The 12943-nt window shown below is 44.7% G+C and overlaps 1 protein-coding gene across 2 annotated transcripts in view; it reads right to left on the bottom strand.

Annotated features, from left to right (window-relative positions):
• Window positions 1-12943, bottom strand: part of Myl4 (myosin light chain 4) — a 38466-nt gene that overhangs the window by 23158 nt on the left and 2365 nt on the right. The window contains exon 1 of one of the 2 annotated variants that reach the window (XM_060386564.1): window positions 9431-9606. The exons of the other annotated variant lie outside the window; for it this stretch is intronic. Coding sequence (XP_060242547.1) covers window positions 9431-9450 — 20 coding nt within the window. The 5' untranslated portion in view covers window positions 9451-9606. Of the gene's footprint in view, window positions 1-9430; window positions 9607-12943 lie in introns of those variants that run through there. 2 annotated transcript variants of the gene reach the window in all.

Below are 12943 nucleotides of genomic sequence, written 5' to 3' on the forward strand. Positions count from 1 at the left end.
CTGCGTGCACTTGGGTGTGCAGGTGGGTGTGTGAGTACATGTATGGACGAGAACAGGATGTCAGGTGTCCTCCTCTGCCACTCTCTGCCTTATTGCCCTGAGACAGGGCTTATCACTGAACCAGAAGTTGCCCATTTTGGCTAGCCCGGCTAGACAGTGAACTCTTGGGATCTGCCTGTCCGCACTGCTCACACGATGCTGGGGTCACAAGAAGCACCAAGTTCAGCTTCTTGTGTAGATGCTAGAGAGCCAAGGTCAAGTCCGCATGCTTTCAGAGAAAGCATACCCTTCTCAAGCCACCTTTCTAGCCCTGGTGTTTTACCTTTCTTAAGACAATGTATGTTGTAGCCATGGCTGGCATCAAGCTATCTATGTAGCAGAGGATGGACTTGAACTCCTGATCCTCCTGCCTCCATCTCCCCAAGTGCTAATATTAAAGGCTTTGTCGACCCACCATGCCTGGGTTCCAAATAGCAGAACTGAAACACAAGGAAAATAACAAAGTTTATTCAAGCCATCTATGGTAAATACTAAAGATTTGAATATAAGTTGAGTGGAATGGCATACACTCATAATCCTAACACCTGGGAGGTTGAGGCAGAAGGATCAGGAGTTCAAGACCAGCCTCAGTTACAAAGGTGGTTCAAGGCTATCCTGGGCTAAATGGGATTCTATGTAGAAGGAGAAGAAGAATATAATTGTGTCTTTGTTTGCTCCCTTGTTCTGCAATTTATCCAGAATTAAATGAAAGTGCCTAGAACCTAGGTAGCAAAGGAAAAAAGAAAGAACCTATTCAAAGATCTCTCTCTAGAGCAACGTTTCTCAATTTGTGAATAGTGACCCATTGGGGTTGAATGATCCTTTAACAGGGGTCGCCTGAGACCATCAGATCACACAGATATTTACAATTTGTAGCCATAGCAAAATTACAGTTATGAAGTAGCAACAAAAACAGTTTTATGGTTGGGGTGCCACCAAAACATGAGAAATTGTATTAAAGGGTCACAACACAAGAAAGTTTGAGAACCACTGTTCTAGATGATCCAGATATTTTTAAATTATTTTTTAAATTAGCTTTCCACAAATAGTAGGTTTCCATATGACTGCACTCTTAGGTTTCAATCCTCCCTCTACTCCATTCTCTCTGCTACTTTCCTACTCCCGTCCACCCCTTAAATCCTTCTATCCTCAAAGCGCCCTTCTCTTATAGCCCAGGTTTTCTACTGTCCCCCTTCCGTGAGCCCCGACCTTGGCCCCTTTTCAGCCTCCTGGCCTCTACAGAAACTCCAGCTCGCGCATGTAAATCCCAAATATTGAAGCTAGGATGCCTCGTCTGCCTTTCTGGGCCTGGGTTACCTCACTCAGTAGAATATTCTTACAGTTCCGTCCATTTTCCTGCAAACTTTACAATTTCGTCTTTCCTCACAGCTGAGTGAAATTCCATTGCGTGTGTGCACCACAGGTTCATTACCTGTTCACCAGCTGATGGACATCTGGGCTGATTCCAGTTCCTAGTCACTGTGAACAGGGCAGCCCTGAACACGGATGTGTAAATGATACAGACGTTTTGGATCCGGTGATCAGGCAGACATATGGATCCCTTCTGAGGGAGGAGAAAAAGATGATAGCCAGTAAGGTAATTCAGTTTAGATTTTTGCTTCTAAATATGCACACACCAAGCCTTCTGGTTAGATCTTGGATGCTTTCAGAATCTTTCTTAATACTTTTCATTAACATTCCCTTTCATAACGCACAATTGTTTTAATTCCCAATATTTTATATCTACGGTTGTGAGCCTAGCCTTTCATGGCTGAGCCATCTCTCCAGCCCTAATTCCCAATCTTTTTCCAGATTAACTGTCTAGGGTGTTAGGAATACGGAAATTTAGAAGGGCCTGGACTCCCTCGTCATCTCTTTGTGACATTTCTAACCAGTGGGCTTTCTCCCCCTGATTCACCTAATCCTCAGCTGCTAGCATAATCTCCCTTGGATTCCCTTCTCATGAGGTCATTTTACAGTCAGTCACCTTGATGCTGTTTTATTAACTCTGGAGTCATCAGCCTGGAGCTTAAACTGTCAACAACTGCCCCCAACACCACAGTTCTAACCTAACTGCACAGTCTCCACTTCAGGCCAGCAAACTAGAGTACTTTCCGTCCAAGCATTTCTTAAATATTTGTTTATTTTTATTTTATGCATATGGAGGTTTTGCTTATATATATTTTTATTCTGCATGTGTGCCTGGTGCTCAAAGAGGCCAAAAGATCACATCGGATACCCCGGGACTAGAGTTAAAGGCAGTTGTGAGGGACTGTGTGAGTGCTGGGAATCAAAGCCAGGTCCTCTGCAAGAGCAGCAAGTACTCTTAACTGCTGGCCCAGCCCGTAGCTGAGCCACCCTTATTTCAAACTCTGCCTGTGCATTTGATATGCAAGCCTTAGGCCAAGGAGCACATAGCATAGTCCACTTTCCTCAAGCGGCAGTTTTGGACTCCCCAGCGCCTCAGACGCCACCTTGATTTTGTTCTTTCACTTTGTGTGTTAGCTGTCCTCTTACGAAAAATTCACACAGTCCCTGGAGATGAAGTCATGGCAAGATCTTTGCTTCTGCCCTGTTCTCATTTGTCTTTTTGAGGCAGGGTCAAAAAGACCCTTGAAGCCCTGACCCTTCCTTTGGCCTCAACCTCTCAAGTGCTGGGATGACTGGCACGCATCACCCACCATGCCTGGCTTTACTCTTCTCTTTGTAGCACCAACACTGGCCCTCCCAGCCCCCAGACTTCCTTCACAGGGTTCTTAACATTCCTGTCACTGTTTTTCTTGAGGACCTTTGCTTCCCACGTGAGGCCATATCTTTCAGGCCTATGTCTGACTCATTTTTTCCCATAATCCAGAGAATCATAAATCATGCCAAAGCCACTGAAATGTATTCTGAATCTATTTAAATACAAAGGTGACATCTGGTATGGCTATGTATATATATATATATATATATATATATATATATGCATTTTTTGAGTTATGTCTGGTCCTGGTGACTTCTAGGGTAAAGAATATACTCTGTAAGAATGTGAATTTGTGTGTGCACATGTATGTGCATGTGTAGAGAGGCCACAGGTCAACCTTGGACTTCATTCCTTAGGGGTCATCTACTTTGGATACTTTTGTCTGTTTCTTTATGTATAACATATATATATATATATATATATATATATAGTCTGCATGTACATCTGCACACCAGAAAACAGCATCAGACAGCTGTGAGCTGCCTGTGGTACTGGGAATTGAACTCAGAACCTCTAGATAAACAATGAGAACTCGTAACTGCTGAGCCATCTTTCCGGCCCCCACCCACGGAAGGCTTTAGATTTTTGGAAAAGGATCTTCAGCAGCCTGGAGCTTTCTCCACACAAGCAAGGCTGTCTGGCTGGTCAGCCCCAGGTTCTGCCTGTCTCTGCCTTCCCTGCACTGGGGTTGCAAGCACCACACAACTCAGGTCCTGATGCTTACAAGGCAAATAAACACTGTACCAACTGAGCAATCTCCCCCAGCTCCCTGAGATGAAGGATATTGAGGACCACTTGATTCCTCTGAAGTAGGTGGCTGGTCATGAAAACTCCTCCTCTGTGTAATTATTGTGTTGTTCAAGATGGCAGCTGGTTCTCAATACAGAAAGATAAATCTGCTTTCATTCTAAATACCCTCAGCTCTAATATGCCAAAAAATAAAAAAATAAAAAAATGTTCAAAATAGCATCAAGAAGAGAAGAGAAACTGAGCACAGCAGGGCACACCTTTGATCCCAGAACTTGGAAGGCAGAGGCAGACAGATCTCTGTGAGTGAGTTGGAGGCCAGCCTGGTCTACTTATTGAGTTTTAGGACAGGGAGAGCTACAAAGTGAGACTCTAAAACAAACAAACAAAACAAAATAAACAAGCAAAGAATGGAAGAGATAAAATTAAATATCCAAGTCATTTAGCCATTAGGTATTCCAAAAATATGTATATTTTTAATATCATACAACTGTGCAAGGTGATGGAAAAATCATGGTTGACTAAGGTTCCTGCTTTTGCAGAGTTTAAAAAGAAATTACAATTACTTCTGGGTGCAGTGGCGCACACCTTTAATCCCAGCACTCAGGAGGGCAGAGGCAGGTGGAACTCTGTGAGTTTGAGGCCAGCCTGGTTTACAAAGTGAGTTCAGGACAGCCAGGGCTATACAGAGAAACCCTGTCTCAAGAAAATATATATATTACAGTTACCATGCCTATATGAAAGATCAGAGTACACTGCTTCGAGGTAAGAGGGTGAAGTGAGTCATTTAGATGAGGGAGGACAGGGATGAACATGAGATACGGACACTGAGGCTGAGAAGACAAACAGAATTCCTCTGCTAAGAGAATAAAGGGAAAACATTTTAGGAAGAAAGGGTAACATGTATAAAGGATTCTGTTTTAATCACAATTCTTTCCTTTCTCTCTTTCTTTCTTTCTTTCTTTCTTTCTTTCTTTCTTTCTTTCTTTCTTTCTTTCTTTTATTCTGGCTTCTTGAAACAGGGTTTCTCTGTGTAGCCCTGGCTGTCCTGGAACTGGCTTTGTAGATCAGGCTGGCCTTGAACTCAGAGATCCACTTGCCTTTGCCTCCCATAGATCTGGAACTAAAGGTATGCACGACCACCACCCAGCTCACAATCAATATTTTTAATCGTCTTCTTCTATACAGTTGATGCTTTTCAAACAGTGATGTAGAGAATGATTGGGCCCTCCCTACAGGGAGACAAGACTTAAATAGAGTCATTTCATCTGGCTGCTATAATAGAATGCCACAGACCATGTGTCAAGAGCAATAGAAATTTATGTTCCCGAAGTTTTAGAAGTTAGACATCTGTGGTCAAGATGCCAGCAAACAGCTTCTCTGGAGAACTGTCTTTCTGGCAGTGTTCTTACCGTGTCCACATATGACCTTTCTTTGATGCACAGGGAAGAAAGGAGAGGAGGGCAGGGGAGGCCAGCCTGGGCTACTTCAGATCCCATCTCAAAGAAACAGGGTGTCTCCCGGGAGAGACAGAAAGACACACAAAGCCTCTGAGGGAAGAGAACGGATGATGATCTTCTGTACAGCCGAAAAGCTGCGTGTAAAGGCAAGAAGGATAAACAGGGTTGCACCAACAGGTGGGACCAGACCTGGGAGGGCCTTGGAAAGCCAGGTAAGGCATTTGGAAGATACTCTGGGGGTAAGAGAGATAGGAAATCCTTCCAGTGGGTAGAGAGGGGGTTCTCAGATGATCAGACTTATTTTGGGGACTAGGAAAGACTAGAAGCAGGAAGAAACAAGAAGTTATATTTGTAACTAGACGTAGGGGTTGGAGAGAATCAAAGATGCTGCCTTGACACATTGGTTATTTTTAGCTAAAGGCACTGGAAAAACAGCAGATGCAAGAAGGACACTCTGACCTTCCTTTTCATTCTTACTTTCTATGGCACTGAGGAGGGAACCCAGGGCTCAAGTACTCTACCATTGAGCTACACTCTTGGGCCCTGGACATTCCTTTTTACCTAGGGGTAAAAAGCGATGATGAAACTCCCACATGAAAAGTACCCTCCCTGTGCCAGGAGAAAGAGATCTATCTTTTCTGGTTTGGTTTCTATTGCTGTGAGAAAGGCCACAGTAACTAAGGGGCATGGAGAAAAGGCTCAGCGGCTAAGAGCACTCAGGGCATCTGGGTTCAATTCCCTGCATCCACACTGTAGAATCACAACCATCTTTAACTCTAGTCTCAGGGGATCCAACATCCCCTTCTGCCTTGTGTGAACACAGACATACATGCAGATAAATAATATGTAAACATATATTTTTAAAAAGACTATGACTAAAAACAGTTTGGGGCGGAAAGAGTTTATTGGCTTACAGGTTACAGTCAATCACTGCGGAAAGCCAAGAAAGGAACTCAGGCAGCATAGGGACCTGGAGATAGGAACTGAATCAGAGACCATAAAGGAATGCTGCTTAACTGGTTTTTTTCCTCATAGCTCACTCAGCTTGCCTTTCTTAACAACCCAAGAATGACCTACCCACAGTCGGCTGGGCTCGCTCACATGAATCATTATAGATTTGTCTATAATACTTGTCCAACCTGATGCAGACATTTTCTTAATGGGGTTCCCTTTTTCCAGATGACTCCAGTCAGGGCCAAGTTGACAAAAACCAACCAGCACACCACCCAAAGACAGAGAGTCGAGAATTGTGCAAAAAACTTTATTAAACTAACCCTTATCTTCCTTATCAATTTTGCATTATTAACTCCCCTAGGCACACACTCATTGTCAATGTTTTCACAATTTATTATTTTTTGTCCAATCTAGTAATAGCGGGTCTAACTCTGCTGATGCAGAAGGGTCCCCATAAATTCAAGGCCGAGCTATTAATAAATCCCCCACCCCAAATTCTCTGGTCAAGAATATAAGTATATCAACATATTTGTTCTCCTCCCTTAGATATAGATTAAAACAATGCAACTCAAAAGCCCCCATGTAGAGGAATTTTAATTCAGCAACATAGCTGCTCTGGCAAGGGATCACATTCAAAGACGTAGCTCTGTGTGATAGATTACAGACACATCCTTAGAACACTCCCTTAATCCCTCTGGCTGGATTTTAATACACACCTTTAATCCCAAACAATGATGTCAAATTGAGGGGCAGACAGAATGAAGAATTTTTTTTAACAGAATGAGTCAGCCAGTGAAGAGAAGCTACTTAAGAGCACTGCAGAAAGAGAGAGAGTTTGTGGAGACAGTACAGTAGGATTTAGGAATATAGGACAGTTCTGCTCGGTTCAGCTCAAGCAGTTCAGTTTGTGGAGATCAGAGGCGGTTTTTCCAAGTACAGCATTTTAGTGAGAAGGAGAGAGAAGCCAGTTTGAAGTAGTCATCTTGGAGAGTATTCTTGAGCCAGAACAGCTGAGTTGAGCCAGCCAGCCAGAGTTCAGAAAGAACTAGAAAGGGTGAGCTTATTCAGCCGTGAGTCTCGGAGGCTGAAAACATTCCAGACCTAGGTTAGCATATGAAGGCTGGAAGCTGAAGCCTTCGAGGTCCAGGTTTGCAGAAGATTAGATTGCATGTACATTTACATCCCAGATCATTCAGCACAGGCTGAAGCACTTCCTGCTCTCCTACAGCCCACACCTGACTCTCCTCAAATACACTTATACTTTCTCCCCATCGATAAACTCCATGGCTTCACAATACCATGACATGCCCTGAAATTCTTTTTTGCAGAGTTAACCGAGAAACATGGCCTCATTTGTGTGGAGGTGCCCAAGCCACTGAGGGGGACTCCTCAGGGTTCATTGTCAGTAACTCTGAGCTGTGCCTGACCCCAACAATATCAGCAATATGCCTGAACAGTGTAAAATACAATGATGTCTTAAACCAGGCTAGGAGCCATTTCAAGTATGAGATGAAGGCCCCGCCCTGAATAAAGTACCTGTGAAACGTTCTAATAGAAATGTCTAATTGGCAGTCTACTTGAGCCTGGTGTTCTAATAAGTGGTTGACCATAGATACCATTTCTTTAAATGACTTGTAGATAAGAAACAAAAGCCACAAGAATAGGCAAATTTGGGCTGGAGGAATGGCTCAGAGGTTAAGAGCACTGGCTGCTCCTCCAGAGGTCCTGAGTTCAATTCCCAGCAACAATATGGTGGCTCATAACCATCTATAATGAGATCTGGTGTCCTCTTCTGGCCTGCAGGCAGAACACTGTACACATAATAAATACATCTTTAAAAAAATTATAGGCAAATTTGCCTAGGAAGAATATGCAGAGTGAGATAAAGGTTAAAGCAGGCCCCTTGATGCCCTCAAATGTCAAAGGGGCTGGCAGAGTACTGCAAAAAACAAACAAACAAACAAAACCAACAGAGCAGTGAGGATCAGATCGCCAGGGGATAGCCAACAAGGGACTGTGTTATCAAAGCCGCAGAGGATGAAATGGCAAAGAGGAAGGAGAAAACGTGGTGGGAGAAGTCCTGAAGTCAAGTAAGATGTAGAGGGCATAAGGCCTTACCCAACAGGAACAAGAAGTCAGCTGCAGAGCGGAAGTGAGGGAGCTCAGAAGAAGAACACACTTGCTGTGTGTGCTCTAAGCTGTTTCCTGAGGGTCTGGCCTTTGACAGTAATACTGTGTCTGGCTTTCTTTCTTTGTCTGGTTTTTTGATACAGGGTTTCATGAAACTCAACCTTGAACTTCTGATTCTCCTGTCTCCATCTCTCAAGTGTTGGGATTACAGGCACGAACCACCATATCCAGTTTTGTACGGTGCTAGGGATTGGTCCCGGGCATCACTCTACTAACCACGCTATATCCCAGCTCCTATAACTGGCTTTTTGACAAAAGTTCAGGCCTTCAGATTTAACTGAATGTTAAATAGATTATGATTCAGGCCAAGGAAAAGAAATAACTTGGGCTGTGGGTGTAACCCAGTTAATAGAGTGTCTGCCTAGCATGCATGACAGTCTGGGTTCTAATCCCAGCATTGCATAAGCTGGGTGTGTGGCATACCCCTGTAATCCCAGCCCTCAAGGAGGTGGCAGCAGAAGGATCAAAAGTTCAAAGTCAACCTCAGTTGTAGAGTGAGTGTGAGGCCAAGCTTCTTCTGCAAACCTGGACCTTGAAGACTAAGGACACACGAGACCCTGTCTCCAAGAAAGGGTGGGGAACTTGGTGGGAAGCTAGCCCGGCAGGAGCAGCAGAATACAACTGCTTCAACAAGGACAGTAAGAACTGACTCCCTAACTGTCCTCTGACTCTCATGGTGCACCATGCACACACGCATCCATGAGCGCACGCACGCACGCACGCACGCACGCACGCACGCACGCACACCCAGACACAAATAGCAAAGAAAATAAACTTACGTTTTCAAAATGGGGCTGGAGAGATGGCTCAGGGTTTATAACACTTGCTGCTCTTGCAGAGGTTCTCAGTTCCCAGTTCAGCTCTCAACATCAATGTCGGACAGCTCACAACTGGTGGCATGTAACTCCAGTTCCAGATCTGATGCCCACTTTTAGCCTCTTCGGGCACACACGCACACATACACACATCACACACATGCACACACACACACACCACACACACGTAGCATAAACTCACACTAAAAAATGCACATATACATAAATATAAATAAATATTTTTAAAAAATAAAACAAACTTTTACAACAAATAATCTACATTTGGGAATTAACACTTATGGTAGTGTTAATTAACACTTACTAGATAAGCACACAGGGTATTGGATAACAGCAGGGTACCACAACACTTGCAAGACAGTTTTAAGTAGGTCAACCAGTGTTCTAGTCTGGTTTCTGTCGCTGTGACAAACACCATGACCGAAAGCAACGTGGAGAGGAAAGGGTTTATTTCATCTTACACTTTCCGATAACTGTCCATCACTGAGGAAGACCACGGCGGAAACCTCAAGGCAGGAACTGAAGCGGAGGCCACAGGAACACTGGCTTGCTTCCCAGGCTCGGTCAGCTGCTTTTCTCACACAGCCCAGGCATACTTGCCTAGAGCTAGCACCGTCCACGGTGGCCTGGGGCCCTCCCACATCAGCTAGAAATCAAGAATTCATCTGAGGGAAGCGATTCCTCAACTGGGGTTCTCCCATCCCAGACAACTGTAATTTCTGTCAAGTTGGCAAAAACTAACCAGCATACCCAGGAACTAAGTCAAATGCTCTAAAAGAGCCCATCAGATAGGCTGAAGAAATGACTCCACCATTTAAGGCTGGGCTCACAACCAAAAGGACAAGAGCTCACCAGAGTACCTCAGATGCGGTGGCCTTGCTGTGGGGCAATAGAAAACTGCTGTGACAGACGATTAACCTGGTGAACAGTAGTCAGAAGAGAGGCTGGGTGTGTGTATGTGTGCGTGTGTGCATACCCACAGATATGTGGAGGTCTCCAGTGTCATTTCCAAACAGCATCTACTCTGGTGGGATTTTTTTTTTTTTATTTCACTTGTTTTGGAAATTTGTTTCTGTTTGTTTTGTTTGTGTGTTTGCTGTTGTTGTTTGGAGACAGGGTCTCACTACAACAGCATTGGCTCACCTGGGCTATGCAGAACGGGCTAACCTAGAGCCCACAGAGTTCTAGGGTTAAAGGCTTAGAGCCTGGCTCCACCTTGCTTTTGTTTCTCGTTTTCTGGGTTTTGTTTTAATGCATGATTGCTCTATCTGTATATACACCTGTAGCCAGAAGAGGGCACCAGATTACAGTATAGATGGTTTCCAGCCACCGTGTGGGGGCTGGGAATTGAGCTCGGGACCTCTGGAAGAGCAGCCAGTGCTCTGAACCGCTGAGTCATCTCCCCCTTGGTTTTTGGCACATGGTTTCGATTGGCGTGGAGTTTACCACGTAGACTAAGCTGGATGGCCAGTTAGTCCCGGGTCTAACTGGGACTCCACTGCCCTAGCCCTAGCCCTGGGACTGCAACTGTGTGCTGCTACATATGGCTTTCCCCAGGAGTTCTAGGGACTGAACTTGGCTCCTCACGCTTGTAAGGCCAGCACTTACTGACTGAACTAGTTCTCCAGTGTGAGATGCCCTTTTTTTATGGGGCAGAGGCTTTGAAGACTTAGATTCTAAGTTCAGAATTCACAGTGGCATCAAACACCTTAGACTGTCCTCTGGCAAAACTTCCTTTAAGCTTACAAAACCACCATTGACCAAGTCAAGACCTGAGTGGACACACCCTGTGTGATAAAAGAGCTCGGTGTATAAAATAAGCACGCATCCCGAATTAGTGGTGCTGTGCGGTTGCTATAGAGTGCCAACACAGCTTAGGATTGTTTCTAACACCGCTTTGGATGGCTTTACAGGAAGTTTCCAAATAATTAATAATCAATGGCGGTTTGTCCCGATGTCAGCGTGACAGGATTGAAATAACCAGCCATGAAAACGAGCCTCTGGGCAGGCCTCTGAGGGAGTTTCTAGGGCAGGGTCCCCGAGGTGAGAGGAGCACCGGAACTGCGGGCGATGAGACTCTATGTGGCGGGGAGCTGAGCAGCAGCCTCCCTCTCTCTGCTTCCTCGCTGCAGGTGCAAAGTGGGTGCCTCTTGCCATGCCTTTCCCTCGTGAGTGGATGTACCCTCAAACTGTGAGTCAAAATAACCCCCTCTCTTTTTTTGAGACAAGGTGCCTGGCTGTCCTGGGTCTCACTATGTAGACCAGGCTGGCTTCAAACTTGCAAAGATCCACCTGTCTGTGTCTCCCAAGTGCTGGGACTAAAGGCCCCAGAGACAGGCCTTCTCTGTATAGCACTGGCTGTCCTGGACTCTCTTTGTAGACCAAGTTGACCCTGAACTCCAGGGTCAAATCTTTCTTTAAAAAAAAAAAAATATATATATATATATATATATTTATTTATTAGTTATACAGCACTCTGCCTGCATGTATTCATACATACCAATAGGGGGAACCAGATCTCATTACAGATGTGGTTGCTGGGAATTGAGCTCTTAAGCACTAAGACATCTCTCCACACTCCCCTCCCCCCAGGTCAAATCTTAGGTGTAATGTCTCTGAGTCATCCTTATCTTTCCAGTTCCACGAGCAGACTCTCTCCCCTAGGCCTGATGTCGCAGACCATTTCCAAGGAGGCCCAAGCTGAAGGCGCGCCTCTCTGGTAGTGCTTGCCTAGCATTTGCAAAGCTGTGTTGTAGGAATTTTTGGTTTCTTTAAAAACAGATAAATATTATGGGAATACATTTTTGTTTTATTCCCAGGTGTGGGATACGGGGCTGCTTCGGATTGTCCACAGCATCTGACTGTGACTTGCCTCATGCTCTGACAGAGGTGTGATTTTTGCCAGCTGAGGGTAGTGTATGTTTGGAATTCTGAAAACTCTTGCTAACTGCTAGATGTGCCAGGTGGGCAATAGTGGCACATGCCTTTAATCCCAGTACTCGGGAGGCGGAGGCAGGTGGATCTCTGAGTTGGAGGCTAGGCTGGTCTACAAAGAGAGTTCCAGGACAGCTAGGGCTCCATGGAGAAACAAAAACAAAACAAAACAAAAACAAAACAAAACAAAAAACAACTAAATCCCTGAAAGACTGTGGTGGCTGATGTGGCTTCTGTTGCTGGTGTTTGCACTGGTAGCTGGATTGATGGTTGGAGATATCCTAATGACACAGATTAAATTTGCCCCAAGGAACTTGACACCCCTAATCAGCAGGAAGTAGTCTAACTATACTGATGCCCCTTTTCCCCTCTAACTTTCTTTCTCTCCTACCTAGTGTTATGGGTTTGGAAGGAATAGGGGTGGTATAGGGAAGTAGGAAAAAGAATCCAATAGCCAAAAGTCAGCCTACAGGTCTGGTCTCCAGTACTACAGTGTTGGAGAAAGAAATAAAAAATGAGCCAACAGTCCCTCCCAAAGCACATGCCTTTTGTGGGGTAACTGTGCCACTTCCTCAACAAGAGACGGAGCTCATTATCCTCTGAGAGAATCCAGTCTGGTCCTGTGTCTTAAACTGACCAACAAGAAACAATGGGTTTGACTTATAAATCTAGTCTTGAAGGGGCCTCACAGCTTCTATTTTTCATGCTCTATCTTGACAGCCACCAAGTGAAGCTGGGATAGGCCACCAACTAATGAGAGGCCATTGTTTGAAGAGAAAGGTTTGGTGGCGGAGAATTGAGGTGCTCAGCTAACAGCAAGATCCAGAGGTAAAGCTGTCCTCCATCCTTAGTTATGTCAATAATGATAACATTCTATGTCTATGTGACTCTCTAACGTGGTCATCTCTTGCTGCACAGGTCTTTGTGATGTGACCAGAATATCTGAAGAATTTCATTTGACTTAGAGCGAACTTTAAATAGCTAGAAACTGTTATGTAAGTTAGCACAGACATCTATTCCCACTCTAATTCATCCAACAA

Source organism: Meriones unguiculatus, chromosome 7 (assembly GCF_030254825.1).
Source record: "Meriones unguiculatus strain TT.TT164.6M chromosome 7, Bangor_MerUng_6.1, whole genome shotgun sequence".
Lineage (NCBI taxonomy): Eukaryota > Metazoa > Chordata > Mammalia > Rodentia > Muridae > Meriones > Meriones unguiculatus.